This window comes from Pteropus alecto, unplaced genomic scaffold (genome assembly GCF_000325575.1).
Source record: "Pteropus alecto unplaced genomic scaffold, ASM32557v1 scaffold7, whole genome shotgun sequence".
NCBI classification, from domain to species: Eukaryota; Metazoa; Chordata; class Mammalia; order Chiroptera; family Pteropodidae; genus Pteropus; species Pteropus alecto.
In genome coordinates this window covers 46,714,054-46,733,211 of record NW_006494614.1, presented here as the reverse complement: position 1 = coordinate 46,733,211, position 19,158 = coordinate 46,714,054, and the positions used below count along the sequence as shown (strand labels likewise).

The 19,158-nt window shown below is 41.2% G+C and overlaps 1 protein-coding gene, 2 non-coding genes and 1 pseudogene across 4 annotated transcripts; all 4 read right to left on the bottom strand.

Moving 5' to 3' along the window:
• Nucleotides 1–573: 573 nt before the first annotated feature.
• Nucleotides 574–4,870, bottom strand: LOC102883804 (annotated as a pseudogene).
• Nucleotides 4,871–6,919: 2,049 nt separating this feature from the next.
• RPS3 (ribosomal protein S3) lies at nucleotides 6,920–12,650 on the bottom strand. Of its 2 annotated transcripts, XM_006926626.2 has the most exons (7): nucleotides 12,552–12,650; nucleotides 11,257–11,387; nucleotides 10,895–10,988; nucleotides 10,382–10,476; nucleotides 8,465–8,652; nucleotides 7,729–7,925; nucleotides 6,920–7,335 (listed from the first exon to the last, which is right to left on the bottom strand). In XM_006926626.2, exons 1-6 carry the CDS (start codon nucleotides 12,579–12,581, stop codon nucleotides 7,732–7,734), a joined length of 732 nt encoding a protein of 243 aa, XP_006926688.1. In that variant the 5' UTR covers nucleotides 12,582–12,650; the 3' UTR covers nucleotides 6,920–7,335; nucleotides 7,729–7,731. The 2 variants fall into 2 exon arrangements, with proteins under 2 accessions (XP_006926688.1, XP_024898560.1); XM_025042792.1 differs by lacking the exons at nucleotides 6,920–7,335; nucleotides 7,729–7,925 and adding an exon at nucleotides 8,231–8,360 and having other exon boundaries at nucleotides 8,425–8,652.
• LOC112474663 lies at nucleotides 8,043–8,187 on the bottom strand. Its single transcript, XR_003044517.1, has one exon. It is a non-coding gene; the product is annotated as a small nucleolar RNA SNORD15 (small nucleolar RNA).
• Nucleotides 11,533–11,681, bottom strand: LOC112474664. Its single transcript, XR_003044518.1, has one exon. It is a non-coding gene; the product is annotated as a small nucleolar RNA SNORD15 (small nucleolar RNA).
• Nucleotides 12,651–19,158: the final 6,508 nt, after the last annotated feature.

The following is a 19,158-nucleotide window of genomic DNA, read 5'->3' as shown; positions in this document are numbered from 1 at the left end:
TTTCATCATGGGAAATCCCAGCCTGATAGAATACTGTTCCTGCCCTTAGGGCCCTCCTTGGATGAGGGGAGACAGGGTTCATGTCTCTGGTGAGTGAAGCTCACAGAAACACAAGTAAAAGATGACACCCCATATGTCCTAATTTCCTAGGACTATTGTTTAGACCCAGTATATTGGTCTCTTGGTTTACGTAATAATCCATATGTGGAAGGTCCCCCTGGCTCCTAGTCCACTGCTTCCCCACCACAAAACCAGAGCATGAATCCTGAGCATGGCCCATCAGCCATGCAGGTTTGCCAAAACAAAGACTTGACTCTTGGTATGCCATCAGAAGCCACTGGAGCCAAATTTAGTCTGAGTTTCTTTTTGAGCAGTTCCTATTATTTGTAAGGTTAATATTTTATGACTTATTCTTTCTTAGTGGGCTTCTAAGGAACGAGAAAATTTATTTATTTGGACATTCTTCAAAGTTTTCATTAACTTCAAGTCAAATTCCCACAACTGTTTCCTGGTCAATTTACTATACTTGCTTGACTTCCCAAAATGGTAGTACCAAAAGATGTGGGTCAGGGAGACCTTTTTAAGCAGCACTGCATTTATTCATCTTCAACAAGGCATAAGAGTAGGGCATCTGTTCAACAAAAACAAAGCTTTAACAGCATTTAGGAGGGCAGGCAGGCAAAATCAGACCAGAGAAAACCTACTCCACACAGATATGAAAGGTATCACCATTCACCTTTTTTCTGTTGCTGCAATTTTTCTTCTTTTAATTATATCATGTGGTTTCTCAAGTCCTTCCTTTAGTCCATCTCCTATGATTGCACAGGTGGGCTGCACAGTTCACTCACTGCTGACAATTTCTCAATGAGTTCCTCAGGACTTGTTAGCAACTATTAGTACAGGAACTCCTTGGTTTTCTCATATCCTAGTTATTTTATGAAGTTAAGTTTTGGCTTTTTCCATCCTTTCAACAGCAACAGAGTCTACAACAAACACAATGCCATCTTTGTATCTGGTCTATGACTTCCACAGTGGCCTTAATTTTTCCTGACCATCTACTTCCCAGAAGTGAAAAGTGACTGTTTTAGAATTTCCCAAGGTTACCTTAATTTTTTATTAAATCCTTTGGTAGGTACGGTATTTACAAATTCATTGAACTGCTGCCTGTATGATACAGCTGTCTTTCCGGCACAGTCCGAACCCAGAGTAGCAATGTGGAAGGACTGAAATGAAGGCAGGCTGGACAGAGAAATTACTGAAAGTCTGACAGTATTCAAAATTGACCTGCTTTCTTACTGCTTTAAAATTTCTCTTCTTAGGGGATCTAGCTACAAGACCCCCAAATTGGAGTCTGGGTCCAAGCAAGAAAGCTTTGGTAGGCGTTTCTATGTGGTGGGGGGATGCACCCTACATCCGCTGAGCTTAGCTCTCCATACAACTCTTTACTTACTTAAAAATAGAATAAAACTCATTCTGTCTTGCAATCACCATATTTGGATTCTTTTATAAATCTAAAATACATTATGAGATCTTGATGAATTTATTTTTCCTATATCTTGAAAAACTTATTTCATCATCCTAAAAATTAGTTCATATTACTCAATTATTCCCAAAGATGCCAAATAAGAGTAAGAAAATGGGAGAATGATGGTATTGCCAATAGATCGATGCAATGAAATAAATGTCACTATTACATCATCCTTCAGTTTCTATATTGCATTGCTCAAAGTATTATCTTTCAAGAAGGTATAAGTCTAGAAACATCAGTTAAGAGTTCAGGATTTTTCACTTTTCACCCATAATGACAGAAGAAAATTGACAAAAGACATTTCACACTTATTATTCAAATTAGAAAATGAATGCAGAGGTACATAGCAGTTCTCTAGTCTCTAAGGATGAGGAGGAAATTGGTCACATAAGGAAAATCCTTCCTGGATCAATTTTCTCAAACTCACAAATTTGTGTATGAATATTTCTAAAAACTGAAAGAAAATATGGTATTTTAAGTCATTAAGGCATTCAACAGGAAGGATTTTTATGACAAAAACCTGGACCATCCTGCTTTGCTAAAAGGTGGTGTGACAATGTTCTTTCAACTTCTATGATGGTTATGCCCCCAAATTTACTTGACACAGTGTGTTATACTTCATAAGTGGAGATATACTTCAGATAGTTGTGTACAACCGTGACTGACTGGAGGGAAACATGCAGAAAGTTTTTTTTTAATTCATTGGTTTGGTCATTCTCATAAACCTAAAAATGAAAATGTTTTAAAATTATGGAGCAAAGACAATGGCTGTCCTTTTTTTCACAAAATTATAAGTCATCAAAAATATTCCATATTAACAATGCAAGTACAAAACTAAAACAGAAAACCCCCAGAAGCAATGATAAACTTGAGCCTGTGAGAATGTACTTGAAATCTGGAATCAGTAGTTACATGACTAAGTTCCAGCTTTACACATGGCATTGCATTCAAAGTAAGTTGCTCATTTTGGGTATATATACCTTCAAGACCAGGAAAATTTGAACTTTTTTAACTTATATATATATATATATATATATGCATACACACATTTCATATATGTATGATGAGATAATTCACATACCACAAGTCACCCATTTGAAGTTAATCGTTTTTAGTATATTCAGAGTTGTACTAACAGTTAAAATTTATGTTGTTTTTCTTTATCCTTTTCTTTTGTAAATTATTTATAAAATGACTTAAAATATAGGGGTAAATGGTGATGATTCTTTTTCTTGGTATACAGTGATCAAAAGATCCATCTCCTTTGGTCCCCTTCCCTCTATGTAAAAGTGGCTCTATTACCGTCTGTGCTCTCCCTTCCCCTCCAAAAAAGCAAAAATATTCTTAAAGGCCAGGAAAGCTCTACCCTCTCTCTAGGCAATATAGAAGAATCAAAGGGTCCAGTTCCTCTGGCTCACCACACAGAGGGCTGCCTGGTGCAGGCTGTCATGGAGGCAGATGATGGTCCACCAGTGAGGGCAGAATGAATCCATCACAGGAGTCCTCCTTGCACAGTGGACAAAGGCAGGCTGCACCTGGTTGGCTGAGCTGGTACAATACAGGACTGAACAGCAGAGGCTCAGTGGTTTCATCTGAATTTCAGAGCTACTGGGCTCCATTTTATTTGTGATCAGATAAGTTGTTCCCAGCTTAGAGTACAGGATCAGATAAGTTGTTCCCAACTTAGGGTCTCATGTTACTTGTCCTCAAATCAGAAGTGAGAATCCTGATACTCTAAAGATTTTTCAATGCCTAAGAGAAATCACATATTCCCCTGAGATGTATTATATGAATTAATTAAAATTGCTGTAAAATGATGTTAGTAATGCAATCTGCCCATTACAGAGATGTTGGGAAGATTATATGTGATATGCTCACAGCATGCTCAGGGAACATGACAATTATTTTCGCACCATGGTCATTCTGCTCATCGAGCTATAAATATAGTTTTAATAACAAAAATGGAAATGGTTTGTTTCAAACATTAAGTAACATAAAAAATCTGATGTCCTTGTGGAACACAACACCAAGAAAAACAATCTTTGACGTTTAAAATGTTGACTCTGAAGGGTACATAAATGTTTTCCTGCTCTGACGTTGGCAGGCTCTGACATACAACAGCTGCATTTACACACAGCAACATTAGAGCTCTGAAACAACCACTGGATGGTACATGGAACAGTAAAAGGCCAAGTTCACCACCTGTAAAATGGATGGTACATGGAACAGTAAAAGGCCAAGTTCACCACCTATAAAATGAGGACACCTGCTCAGCTATGCCCACTTCACAGTAGAAGCAGAAAGCACAGTCTCTGTCCCTGTGGTCAGGTCTCTTTATAGTTAGGATTGGGAGAATCTATTACCATGTTAGTTTTAATGATTTCCAAGAGAATATCCTTAATTAACAACTAGCATTTACTGAGCACTTAGTATGAGTTAGGACTTGTGCTAAGAACTCTACATGTAGGTGAGCAAATTAAGGTAGAGATATAACTGAAGTGCCCATGCTCATACTGCTAAATTATAGACATGGTTTTAAATGCAGAGTCTGATCTGAAGGCCTAGACTTTTAACTGTTGTCTCCAAAGATAACATTAGATGCTAAATACTAGAGAAGAGACATGTATTGGCATTTAGGTATCTTTTAATTCCCACAGCAGCCCCGTGAGATAACTAAGGATTAGAAAGGTCCAAAGTCAGCCTCTCAGTGAATCAGTTCTGGTGCCAGGATTTGATCCTAGGTTTCTGATTGCAAAGCCCAGATTCCCAACTTTAGTCCCCTTTGTAAAATGCTCTGCAGAGAAAGGCATCCTCCGCCCCACCCCATTCCTGGCTGACAGCCTCATAGCCTTTGCCTAACTTCCCAGCTAGAGTGGGGAAGGCTGGCTGACTGGAGGTCTGTGGCTGGTTTCTTAGACCTGCCCTTGGGAATGTGAAATCATAGCTAGGGGACGGGGACAGGATCCACAGATTATGACTCTGCTGTGAGATCTAGCAGCCTTTGCAAGTTATTTGCAAGCCGAGATTCTGGAGGCAGAAAACCCCACCTCCAAAAAACCCTTCAACCACTTTCCTCTGATCCCCTTCCCTCCCATTCCTGTGTTCTTTTCCTGGTTCTCCAGTGATGTCTGTTTGTCTCCAACTCTTGCTTGCCCTCTGGGTCTATTCCCAAGTTCTCAGACTTCAGCAGGTGTTCTTTCCTTGCCTGATGGATCAGCTCCCAACTTGTTTGAGGCCCCATCACCAGCTGCCACATATCCTAATGACCCGAACCTAATTCTTCAAAGACTGGCAGTTAACTTTTTGGTGAAATCCATGAAAGGCTTCAGTACTTGCTTCCATACTGCCAACAGCCATATTTCTACCAATGAGTCCTAAGGGCTGTTTCACAAATTTTGGCTGCCCAGCATCAATATCTTGCCCACACTGAGAGGAGCAATGTGTAAATCTGGACCTCGCCTCCACTGTGAAAGCCAAAGGGGCCAGCTATCTCTTTCCTCACTTTTGGCAGCTGGGTCAGATACTAGACTTGGCCAGTGAGATGCTCATACCTGGAAGCTTGACTTTCAAGAAGTGATGTAGAGAAAAGGACAGCTGAAAAATTCACTGGGAGAACCTGGGGGATGGTGGTGATATCTCTGGGTAGCTTGCATCTCTTGATGGGCTGTGGTTACTGAGTGCTCACCTAACCTCTACATTAATTTTGTGTGGTTTTCTGAAATAGTCTTAAAAATCTCTCCCTTTTATGTAATGGCTTTATCTTAAAGCCTTTTTCTAAGCAATATAAATACAAGGGTATTTCAAGCTGTACACTAATTTGCATACTTTTCTGCATGCGTGTTAACAGTCCCTGACTTACAATTGTTCAACTTATTTTTTCAACTTAATGATGGTGCAAAAGCAATTCAGTAGAAACTGTACTTCAAACTGAGTTTTGATCTTTCCAAGGCTAGCAACATACAGTATGATACTCTCGGGATGCTGGGCAGTGATGGTGAGCTGCAGCTGACAGTGAGCCACACAATCATGACGATAAACAATCAATACTCTGTAGTGTCCTGTGTTGTTTTTTGGAGTGTTTTGTTTTCACATCTCATCATGTCTACAAAATGCCAATCTGTTTCCTGCTTCTGGTGAGATGAAACTCAAGATAACTGCAGAACTATAGGTTAATGTAAGTATCCTGAGCACGTTATAAGGTAGGCTAGGCTATGAAATTTCGTTGGTTAGGTGCATTAAATACATTTGATTTATAATATTTTCAACTTATGATGGAGTTATCTGGACATAACTCCATTTTAAGTCAAGGAGCATCTCTACTTCAATAAATTTATTCTTCTCTTCCCAAGATGCTACTTTGGCGCACATTTTTTTGTTACAGCATCACCTGTGGGAAGTTAACAGCACTACTGAACTACAGACTAACTTCCAATTTTAGTGGACTGAGCTTTGCAGAAAATTCATTAGGAAAGTTAGGAATTTAAAAGATCACCTAATATAATATATGAAGACCTGTGACTGGCTGTTAGTACTAGATGCTAAAATCCTAGAGGACCAGGATTGTCTTAACCTGTTGCTAGCACTCAGCCCTGTGGATGATCAAATTAGCTGAACTAGTTTCACTAAAAAATACTCTCACAACCAAACTACGCAAGTCCAGAAATACAGGAATAAAGTAACTTAGCTCAGTTCAAACACATTTCCAGTAAACTGCAAAATGTCAAGAGTTTTACCCACAAGGGATAAATAAAGCCTTATAAAGGGGAGTACCTCTATTGAGATGTGGTCTCAATTCCATCAATACTGACAAAGATGTTAACTATACAAAGTCAACATAAACATCAAAGGCTTTTTTAAAGTGGGGGGAGGGGGACCCAGAGATAACATATCAGTGCACTCCCAACATAATTAATTTTCTCATATATTAAGCCCTGTCCTCGTGCGGCTCACAGTCTAGTCAAGAAGACAACCAAATAATCAGAGCACCCACTAGGCAGTCTTGTGAAGCCAGGGTATTTCGCAGCCAGGCTTCATTACCAGGATGATGTGGCTACCCGAGTTGGCCTTCCAGGACCGTGAAAGCTGTCACTAGGAAGGAAGATCCCCTCTCTGTCATAAATCAATCTAGTTATGTCTTGTAGAACTATCATGCCAGTCTGTCCCTCACTAGTTTCACCCGAGTATACCAAGAACACCCAACTACTTTGTAAAGACATCAGTAGAAAACACTTCAAAGTATGACAGATAAAACGGTAGTCAACTTAAATGTTCTTTCCTTCTATGCTTGAAGCTCATCAACAATGGCAAATTCTCTTTACACTTTAGAGATGTTGAGGATTAAATGAAAAAGTATGTGAAGCACAACACCCAGAGCATAGTACAACCCAAACCATAATGACCAGTGTATTTATTTTCTATCTGCAATGTAGATTCCCTTATGCATCAAGGAAATCATCTTACAAATATCCCTCTTCTAAACCTATAATCCTGAACTACAAATGAGTTGATCAGCCCTCACTGTCTCCATTTACCCCCAACAGGGTATCTCTCTGGTTAGCTCTGCTTGGTCTGCCTGTTCTGGCACTGCCTCATTAAGTGCAGTTGAAACCAAGAGGATTTCAGGGAAACAACAGAACACTATGAGCCAAGCAACTCTAAGATCAAGTAATGCTCCAATGGGGCGACATGACCCTCAGTCTGAATACTGGATGTACAGTCTAATCAGGCCATGCATATTTTTAAAGGATTTTATTTAAAGGTCTTTATAGAGCAACATCCAGACTCCAGATCCAGCTGCCAAGGAGACCCTAAAACCAAATAAAGCACAACAGTAAGAAACGAAACTTCATCTGAGTATGGGGCTCTTCCATTTACTAAATGGGTATACACTCCCACTCATAGAGTTTGCATGTAGATTAGTAAGCACACACAAAACATTTAGAAAAACAAAAGGTGTTCTGTTTCAAGGGGGTTGCTTAAGGATAATTACTAGCAAGAGTGCTTTGAAATATCTGAGCAAATAAGGGAGGACAATAGGGAAAATTCTTATTTCAAACACTCCTAACAGCCTGGGTTCAAAGGACCATTTGGCTCTAACCTGCGTTCTCCCATGTAAATCCCATTATTGCTCACCAAGTGCTTACTAGAGAGACACAAAGGAATAGGGTCCTATTCTGCCCAAGAGGCTGCTACAGACATACCTGTTATGCTGTGGGTACTGGCTGGGGCATGGCAGGTGGCTCTGGCTTCCCACCCTTCTGTTCTGAGATGGGAGTGGTGGGCAGTATCTCATCTTTGGGTTCCACAATGCTCACATGGTCAGGCAGAGGCTTCTTAGGGCCAATCTTACCACTTGGGTCCCAAGGAAGCATGATCTTCACTTTGATGCCCAGCACACCTAGAGGATAGGATCATGGTTAGGACCCAGCTGTGGTTTCACCAGCCACCGCCCTACACAATAGGATAGGGTAGAGGAAGAGAACATTAAGCTACTTTAGCATCCCTGGTTCTGGTCCCTTCTCAGACAAATGCCTCTAATCAATCAATGAACAGGACACTTTTGCAAAAGGAACCCATGTACAGTGCCACAGAACGTTGCACCTACACGGACCAAGAGCAAGATATGACCTTTCTGACTCGTCATCGTGTCATCACTGAAGGGTACACAGGTGGCTGAGACAAGGACAAACCAATGCTTGGATCTGACTGATCTCTCAACAATTTACTTCTTACAGTTTAGTGCAGCTAATCAATTAATCCAAGGAGTACAAACATGTTCTGCTACTCCCAAAATGAATTCCCCAAACACTGAGGCATGTATGGAAAACCACACCTATCCACTAAGAAGACCCTTTGCCCAAACCCTGGCTGCTCGAGGCATGTATGGAAAACCACACCTATCCACTAAGACCCTTTGCCCAAACCCTGGCTGCTTACCCTGCCTGAGCAGCACATGGCGTACGGCAGTGTCAACGTAGTAGTTAACGGGGTCCCCACTGTGGATCATCAGACCATCGACAAACTTCATGGATTTAGCTCTCTGTCCTCGGAGTTTCCCAGACACCACAACCTCGCAGCCCTTGGCCCCACTCTCCATGATGAACCGCAGTACACCATAGCAGGCCCTTTGGGAGAGTAAGAGACAGATATCCACTTATTACCAAAGACAGAATCACCCAACCCCACCCCCATTAAAATAAATAAAGACTACACAGTTTTCAATGTTCCTTTAACAGAGAATATATCTGACCAGAGCCTGGTCCAAAAGAAAAATTTTCTTCCACTTCCATAAAACCTAATCTTAGGCTAATTCCTTCTAACCAAATGTTTTCCAACAATGGCTGCACATTAGAATCACCTCAAGATTAAAACAAAAAACAAAACAACCCCCATTCCCACCCCTGAAGCCTAGGGCCTATGCCAGGCCAATTGACAATTTGGGAAGGTAGGCATGGTACAGCTCAGGCATGGGTATTTAAAAAATACTCTCCAGGCGATTCAACCAAAATTGAGATCTTAAAGCCATAGTTATCATGCTGATTTGCCAGCTGATTATCACCCTCCATCATCCTGGAGCAAGCCTTTCCAGTCGAGTCCATCTCTGCCAACTCAGGATTTCTGAATCAGGCAAACAATCAGTAAGAACCCAGAAGTATCGCAGTTACTGAGCGACCCCTTTTATGGTTTACTAAAATATTCCTCAATCTCCAGAATTCATGTTCATTAGGAACCCTAACTACTAATTTAGGTAACTATTAGTATTATTAACATGCTGGGAAAAACATTTCTAGGTCTATAAAATTGATAGTAAGCCTTAAAATATCATGTACACCTCATTTATTAGTTTATACCTGGGAGCCAGCAGCCACTTTCAACAAGAAAGGAGTAGGATCTACCACTATGCCCCATGCACTTTCACATTATCTCATTTAATCATCACAAAAAGGGAGTGGAATAATGATCTTTGAGATAGGAGATCTAAGGGTCAGAAGTTCAATTAAGTTGCTGGAGTCTCAGAACTTCCAAGTCAAAATTTTCAGTGCATGCAAAGGGCTCGTTAAGATAGACTAGATGGGCTACACCCTCACTTTCCAACTCAATGGGTCTGCGGTATAGACTAAAATTGTTTTTATAAACTAGTCCTCAGATGACGGCCCAGGGACCAAACTTTTGGGTCACTTTTCTAAGTGGTGAAACTGGAATTCAAACCAGGCAGGCAGTTTTCTAAATGTCCTTGCTTATAGCCTTTTCTACCCATCATACCTGCCTACAGCACAGTCCTCATGTCCCTCCTCTGCTGAAAAACCTCGCAGGGATCTTATGACAATAAGTACTGACTCAATTCCAAACACTTAAGTAAGGCGTTCCAATCATTTCATAATCAAACTGCACAAATGCCTACTAAAATATTACCTGTAGCCCCAGCTTCGGGGCCATCTAACTACCTCGTGTCCTTTACAGTCCATGCCTCCTAACATTACTATCTATATGCAGCGTATAAAGTGACTAGATTTTGAGTTCTCTCCCATTTAGACTGTCTCATCTCCTTATAGTCCCCAGAAAAGTTAACACATGATGGAGGAAAATCCTAACCTCCCTTCCCTGGAGCTTTATTTTTTAATCTCAAAGCATTTTGAACAGTTCTCCATCATAATAGTGATCCTCTTTTTAAAAACTTGCTTCTTTATCAGTCTTCCTTGCTAGACTGCCAGTTTGGCAAGGACATGAACTGGCAATCTTATTGTTAAAACCCTCAGAGACTAGCAGAGCCTGCAATTTAGAAAGAGTTCATTTGTTTAATTAACACAATGGCAGACACACTATATTCTGATCCACAAAAAAAGGGACACTCACCTCCGCACAGCAAGGCCTCCTAGGAGTTTGTAACGCAGAGACTCTGCCTGGGCAATGGCACACAGACCTCTTGTGGCTACCTTTTCAGCATAAAGCTTTAAGAAAGAAGCAAGGTTATCTTTTTAACGCATTACCTTCACCATTATTTTCTATTAAAATTCAGTATTCGCCATACAAGCATATCATTTGTATATATATCACTGTAGTATCCCTAACTACTAAAGCACTTCCACTCACACCCAGCACACTTGGTGACATGGGCTTAGTCATTCCTCCCATCCCCTAGCTCTTCCTACAGCCACACCAAGGAGGCTAATGGGGCAGCCAATCCAACATATGTATCTTTACTATACCCAAGATGAATGTAAAATCCCTTAACCACCAGAAATGAGCAATATTTACTGATCATGAATGAACAAAGTCTTCACTGTGATGGTAAGTTTTTAGGAGTACCACCCTAAGGAGCCAGTTTTAGGTTCACAGTAATCTCTGGCATAACCCAAGATCACTCACCTCTACACTGCCCTCAGGGAAGCCAAACCTCTTCTGAACCACAGCAGTCAATTCTCGGATCCTCCGGCCCTTCTCACCAAGAACATTCTGTGTCCTGGGGAAAATAAGTGACAATTCACAGCTCTCACGATATCCCAGACGTAACTTCAAATCTTGCATGTAATAGTAAAATCTAGTCCATGACACAAGCAAGTATAAAGTTTAGATAACAAATACTAGAGTTAGATTTAAAAACGAAATAAATAAATAATTCATTCCCTAAGGCCAAATTCATTTCATCGGTTGTCCTCTTGAGTTTACAGAATAAAGGATGTTAGAATATGTAACAACTGTAGGTGACTGCCAGGAAAATGAGTTTTTACCTGGTTGCCAAGATAATGATTTCTGTCCTGGTTGGTGTAACTCGGACCTCAACTCCAGAGTAGCCATCTTCAGCCAGCTCCCGGGTGAGAAACTCGTTCAGTTCAGCTTTGAAGATGCCATCAGCAACAAACTAACCAAAAAGTAAAATTCAAATAAGGATGTGGGTAGGCTCACTTTTTCCTTCAGCCAATGCAATGCAACCCTTATCAAAATCTGACACCTCCAATAAATGCCCTATCATCATATTACCCTTATTCCAACAGGAATGTAACAACCCTTCTCAGACAAATGCCTCTAGGTCATCTTTTGGAAGTTACTTTAACCCAGGGCCCTTAAAACTGTGTCACAGAACGCAACACAGTACAGGGACACCTGGACAAAGATAACACTTCCAGTCAGACTCGTCATCTTCTCTTCATTGAAGGGTTAAGGCTGTCTTTATATGTACACACATTAAATGAAAAACTGTTTCAAAATGGCACAACTCATTCATTCAGCACAGCAGAGATGCCACGCAAATGTAAGCACACTTGCATTGTAGACACAACTTTGATCATTAAAAGAATCCCAGGTATGTTTATCTTGCCTTACTTGATGTACCTATCTTACAAAGCTGGCAAATCCGAACTCACGGAAGCGTGTGAATTTAATTTTAACATGGATGTATGTATACAAAAAATGACTAATTGATTATTTCTAAAGTAAATGGACTTTAGACTTCTCTCTTGTGGAAAGGCGAAAAGTTAAACTCGAGGAAGCGTTCTTCCCAGGTCCTCTACCTCCATTAGCCCATGGCTTTTCCTTGGGCCCTAGATGGAGCAAGAAATTATCAGCAGCCTTTCCAGTTAAGGTCTTTGCAGTCAGAAGCCTGCAGCCAGACACGGCTAGTAAGAAGGCAAGAATACACTGCTACCTCCTCTTCCCAAAGCCATGCTGTTAAGACGTGAAGGGAATAGCTCATGCCCTCAAAATACCACACGTTTACTAATTTAATATTTGTTGCCAAGAAATGCTCACAAGCACCTTGTCTGGGGGAGGTGAGGTGCCCGGTGCTTCTTCTCTGCTTTCCGCCCGGAACCGGCAGAAACCGTCTCACCCTTCCTCCGCCACACTGTGCTCCGCCGGCTCGGGCCCCACACTCAATCCACCTCCATCCGCGGCCCGCGAGAATGCCTCGCAGCCCAAGCCACTTCCTGGGGCAGGGCACAGAGCTGCAGATCTCGCAACGGCACCTCAAGAAGCCCCTGACCCTCGCGGCGCTACAATCCCCTGGACTCGGGTCCCAATGTCTCACCTTCCTCTTCTTGGAAATTTGCACCGCCATCTTACCGTCGCGAGCTGCTGAAAGAAAAGGAAGTGGCTCGTGGGCGGAAGTGGGTATAAAGGGCGCAGAATGACGACAAAAATGGCGGCGTCGACACCTGTGAGGCCTCATGGGAAATGTAGTTTTTACTTTCGGAAAGCGGTCAGGGAAAGGGAAGAGTAATGAAGGCACCTATAAGCAGAAACGGCCACAGCAGATCAATCAGAATTTCGGAACTGCAGCGGAACTTAGAGTACAATTCTCATTACTGTAATTTAAAAATTAACAGCGTGAGGCACAGAGATGAAAATTACAAGTAGAAATTCGTAGAGCAACGGAATTTATCAAGCATGGAACCCTACTCTTTATACAGTAATGAAAATTGACTGAAAGTCCTGAGTGAAATTAATTTAGGCACCCAGCTCTTCCAATCTGTTTTTATTTCCTCCGTTCCAAGTGATAATAATAATATCCAATATTTATTAAGCATGCTAGGGACTGATCTATGTCCTTTATATTATTAACTTGTTTACCCCCTAACTCACTTTATTGAAGTCTGTTGCAACTTGTAACAGAAGTAAAAAAGTAGTAGCATATGGGCTCACAATTCTTTTTCAATTAAAAATATTTTCCCTCACATTTTACCATAAACATTTTTAAACATTTTCAAGCGTACAGAAAAGTCGAAGGAAGTGTGCAGTGCACACACATAGATGCATCACCTAAGGGCTGCAATGAATACTTTTGCTTTATTTGCCTTATCATATATCTATCCATCCCTCTGTCTACCTACCAATGCATCTTTTGATGCATTTCAAAGTAAGTTGCAGACATCAGTACACTTCACTCCTAAACACTTCAACAGTTTTAAGTTTGGATAGTTTGCCTGCATTTCAAAATCAGGAGATATCTCTATAAAGTTATTTTAGGTTTTTCTTAAAAATATAGAAAGATTTAGCAAAATACCAGGCCCATGTTTCTTCATGACAATGCTTTCCTTCCTTGTTAGATAGCAAAAGGTTTCGTCATGTGTCACAGTCCCTGGCAGCTTCATTCATTTCTTGTCTGGTCCTAGAAGCCATTTGAGCTTTCCCCAGCTGTAAAACAACTCTTATACAAAGATCTGTCCTATAATCATGCAATTAACAGAGTTTGGGGGCGAGCTGAGCAGAGGGACCAGGGAAGATGAAAAGAAATGGATGAACCAAAGATACAGTCTATGGATCTGATGTATCTTGATGATGGATTGAGATTGAAGCAGGGGAATTGAGAATGCAACCCACTTTCTAACTCTAGTGTTAGGTGCTTAGCAACAACCCTCACTGAGATGAGGAACCCAGGGACAGGTTTTTTCTTCATGTGTCATCTCCCTCTGCTCTTTACTATACTCTTTAGCCAGCTCTACAGCCTTTAATTCAGTGGTGCTCGGCTGCTAAAATCTTGACCTGGATTAATCTACCTACCTGACTTTACTATGCCCTCACTTGGGATGTGGGCACTGTGGGAGAGCATCCAGCCTTGCATGCTGGGGCCAAAATATTTCTTAATTCACCTATGCCCCCTCATTCTCCCACGGTGCCTATTATAATCTTTGTCAAATCAGAATCCCCTTCTCACTATCAGCAGTCAACTTGCCTTCTAACCTATTGCCCCCCAAATAGATTGTACAGGCAAGAACTGCCTCTCATATAGGAGTATAATTGTATGTGTCCTTATCCATTCTTCCCTTCTTTCCTCCCTGCTCAGGAAAGAGACCCACTTTTTGACCAAGGTCAGCCTCCCCTGTGTGTTCTAATTCAAGTTAAATTCCGTTCCTTTGAGACCTTGTTCCACCAATCATGCCTTCCCTTTCCTGTGATATTCTTCCTTTATTAACTCTTTCTTTCACCACCCTTCATGTTAAATATGTCACTTCTTCCAAGGTTGTAACCATCCTGGTTGCTTCTAGCTATAAACAATTTTTTTTAAAAATGTTTTTTTTACCATTTTTGTGTCATTGCTTAGGGACTCACATTTCATATACCCCTACTCACAATAAAAATAAGATTCAGTGTATGAAAGAGTTTGAGAAAACAAGCCTCCTTGTACTGCAGGTGGGGTGTGAATTGGGCTTCTTTTTGGAGAGCAGCTTGATGGTACTAACCATAATTTAAGATCTAGATTCCCTCTGGCTTGGCAAATACATTCCTTTTTATCTACTCCAGAAAAACATCTACACAAATATACATGGAGGTAAATGCAAGAATGCTTATTATAACCCTATTAGTAATAGTGACAAAATAAATTAAGACCATCCCCAAGGCCTTTCAGTGGGGAAGTGTTTATGGATTATTGTGTAGTGATTGAAAAAGAATGAGGTGGCTGTATGTTCACATATGAAAAGAATACCAAGAAATATTGTTGCAGGAAAAAAACAAATTATAGAACAATATGAACTATATAATATTGATGTAAAATAAAATAAAACACTATGCATGCAAATGTATTGAAGAATCTATACCCAACTATTAGATAGCTAAGCTTACTTCTGGGATGGAGCAGTACTTGCAGAAGTTAAGAGGCAGTTTATTTTATTGCTCACTTTTCTTATAATAAAAATATACTCATGTATTACTTATGAAATTGAAAATGAATAAAAAAGGAAAAACATACATATATGGATTTCTGATCATATGGCTACTTGTGAAACAGTGCAAATGGCCCAGCCTCAAACACCAAATCCTATAATCCTTTCTTCTGAAAGCTCGAGGTAAGAAAAAGTTTATTCCTTTAATCAGACTATAAATCTCTACTGTCTGATACAGTAGCTACTGGCCTCACTGGGCTGCTGAGTACTTGAAATGTGGCTGGCCTGAGTGGAAAACAGCTCTATGTATAAAATACAATCCAGATTTCAAAGTATTAAAAAAAAGAATATATCAATAATTTTTATATCGATTACATGTTAAAGCAATAACAAAACAATAACATTTGAGAAGTACTGAGTTAAATAAAATAGGCTATTAAGTTCATCTGTTTTATTTTGCTTTTTTTTTTTTTCCATGTGGCTACCAGAAAATTTAGAACTACATATGTGGCTTATATTTCTGTTGGGCAGTGCTACTGTAATCTTTCGACCACAGAAATCAATAGTGTTTTATTTTTCTTTATTTCCATGAGATTTGGCACAGTGATTGGCAGAGAGAGGGCACTTAGTTACTGTTTACAGGCTTATTGAACAAAAGAAAGTAACCAGGAGTATTACCAATCTTGCTTCCTGTTTGCCTGAGGCCCTGGGAAACTCAGCTAAGTTTCTTGTTCAGTTGAGTTCCTGAGACCCAACCCTGGCTCAGATCAGCTCTCCATGGGTGGAGGAGGCTTATCCTGTAGAATTTAGGATTGTTTCTAGAGCCCTAAAGACAGGAAAGTGAGAGCATCACAGCCCCATCTTCCACATACACCCTTTCTCCTCTATAAACTGAGGCCCAAGTGGTCCAGTGGACGAGTAGAGGTAAACTCAGTGAGAACAACCATTTAAACTTGTTTACATTTTTCTAAACAAACTGCCTGTGTGGCCACTGGATCCACACAACAGCTGGGTATGGATTTAAATCCCTGCGTTTGGGGCCAGACAAAATCTCTTTCAGATTGAATGATGCTTTGGTGAAACTCTAGGTTTTTTCACTCAGCAAAACTTTTCAAAGCGTCTGTTCAGGGTAGCATAGTGTTTAGAGTCACAGAGTTGATACGACAGCCTGGGTCCACATCCCTGGTCTGGTTGTTTGCTAGCTACGTGACCTTGGTTATCTCTGCATAAGTTTTCTCATGTAAAATGGGCTGAAAATAATAATAAACCCACCCCATGGGATGACCGAGATTAAATGAATTAATACAGGCAGAGTGCTTAGCATATAGTAAAACATCTAGAACATAGTAAGTGCTCAATTGGCATTCATTTTATTGCTTGGATCCACTGCCTATGCTATGTCGTGGGGACACTGATGAATTTGATTCATCTCCTGCCCTCAGGAGCTCATAGCTGGGGGTGAGGGATTGGGACACAGATAAGTAAGTGTGATAAGTACCCTGTCATGACAGGGACAACAGAGCACTGAGAAGAGCAAGGTATTGGAAAAGATGTCACAGAGCTCCAACCCTTGAGCTGAGGCTCACAAGACACTCAGGCGTTTGCCAGACTAGCTGACATATCAGGCAGAATGAATGCGCTGAACGCTTTAGGAACAAAAGAAGGAATCTCCTCCTTGAATTATAAAGATAGTTTTTTCTTCTGATTCAAAAAATAAACTACGTTAATAAAAAATGTTGAAAAGGATAAAGAAGCAAGTAAGAACAACAGTATTCTGGTTAAGCCATGTAAACATTTTGGGGTACATGCTTCCAGATTCCTTCTGAGGCAGCGAGATGCACTGTGAAGAACGTGTGCACCTGCAATGTCTCCCAAGTGGGGTCACCACAATGCACGGGTGCCATGAAGGATGCTGGTGTCATACCAGGAGGGTGCCAAGACAGTGGACAGCTTGGTCAGAGGTGGGACAGTGGGAAAATATAGAGCCAGCTCAATTTGTCTCATATCCCACTTACAAACTTTGTGATCTCAGGCAAGTCACTTAACCTTTCTGAGCTCAGATTCTTCATCTGAGAAGTGGAGAAACTGTCATTAACCTGGATGAAAAAGGGGTGCTATGATCAATTATAAATTCCTAACTGGGCAGATCATGGCGGATAGTCACACCCCAGGCCTGTAACTCCTTTAGTGAAAGGTTTTAAGCCAGACCTGTCCATTGCTCTTGTGCAGCAAAGTTAACACACCTTTGAAATGCCAGAAGTAATACCTCTTGATGATGAACCTCCTTCAAGAGAGCACATGATTTTGTTAATTTTTCTGTAATCCTAACCCCACTTTGCTTTCTCCCACCTTCATGTAATCTTATTTAAATTCCCTCCCTCATTCCAAAAACATAAAAGAGACTGCAAACTGTTATTCTCCAGAGCATTTTAGATCTTGCTTCCTGGCAATTGTCATTTGGGGCTCAAATAAACTCATAAAAATTCTCTACAGGTTTGGACATTTCTTACATTAACAACTTCATAGGATTTCTATCGTTGAATCAGATAGTATCTTTAAAGCACTCAGCATAGCACATGGAAAGTGTTTGTAAAATGGGACAGATTATCATTGCTTTTAGTGCAAATAAACAACTTGGCATTTAGATTTCCAGTAATCTTCAGTGCTTTTGGTTGGGATGAGTCACCTCAACAAGTACTACCCAACACCAATACATGGGCTCTCCCCTCTGCTCTTTGTATAACACACACATCGGGCACAATTTGACTATAAGCAAAAGGGCTATACTACTGCAATGTATAGGGCAGAGAAACTTCCTTAGAGGAAAGATATGAGAATAATTGGGCCAGATATCAGATCGCTGAAGCAGAAAGATGCCACCAAAGGAAAGAAAAAGACCATGGAGGTTCCAAACCATCAGGCTTCCTCCAGGGGTGTGGGATCAAGGTCTGGCCTGAAGAGGTGGGGCCCCAGGACAACTGTAACAAGAACCTGCCAAGAACCAGTGAGCACTAGGCTGGGGAGAGCAGTGGCGGGAGAGGGGCAGGTAAGAAACACCAGCTGGAGTATCAGGGAACGCAGCTGCTGTACCCAGCAGTAAGTTTGTGCAGTTTAATTTTAGAATGCAGAAATTCCACTTTTCATAAATTGGCTCTCCCAAATCGCTGCATACTTCACTCTCTGGCAGCAATGACTGGCAACTACAGCGCCTTGGTCACCCTCATTCCCAAAAAAAGGTGGGGCTGCTGCTTCTCCCAGCCCGCACTCCTTACCCTTTCAACTAGTCCACTAACCAAGCGGGCATCTTTGGTGACTCATTCCAGAGGCTGAGAATATGGGACAGATATAGCTGGGGAGGTGGAACTGCCGACAGAAACAAAAAGCAAGAGGCTGGCTTCCAGCAAAACCCACACGTAAGGGACTGAATTTACTGTGACTGCACTGAGGTGACCAGAGGACAGGAACAAGATGGTAACAAGCCACTGCTACCAACTCTCCAGCTTCCTGCCCAGAGCAAGGCGTGTGAACAGGAGGCTGGTTAGCTTGGAGACAAACGGGGAAAGGTAAGAGCCAAGGGCTGGCATGCAGCCAATGCTGCTCAGGGACAGGAGCCAGGCCTAGGGTATGATGGGGCTGGCTCTGAACAAAGCGGGCTTTTTCTTAGAGATGATTGTTTTGGGCTTTTGTGGAGAGAAGCCATTAGAACCATCTAATCTAGTTCTCTAGAGTCTGATTCCACAGGCTCAGAAGGCCTAGGGTTCTGGCTCCAAGTAAACTCTGTTAGCCTTGAGCTTCTGCAGAGAGATAATGGACATCTCTGCCTGGTAAATGGTGCAGACTTCGACACAGTTCTCCAGCATTGGGGAGGAATCTGAACAATGGAACTCACCTGCCTCCACTGCTGAGGGGAACGTAAATTAGCACAGCAGCTTTGGAAAGTTTTTTATCCTAAGGAATGTTGATTTTGCACCCCAAGCCCCAACAATTCAATCCTGGGTATATAGCCTAGGGCCTGATCTTCAAAATTTTGTG

Coding starts and splice junctions, on each gene's coding strand:
- RPS3 (XM_006926626.2), bottom strand. CDS start 12,581: ATGGCGGTGCAAATTTCCAAGAAGAGGAAG. Junction 10,477..10,894: donor TCCCTGAGGGCAGTGTAGAG/GTGAGTGATCTT, acceptor TCTTTCTTAAAG/CTTTATGCTGAAAAGGTAGC. Junction 8,653..10,381: donor GGAGGCCTTGCTGTGCGGAG/GTGAGTGTCCCT, acceptor ACTCTCCCAAAG/GGCCTGCTATGGTGTACTGC.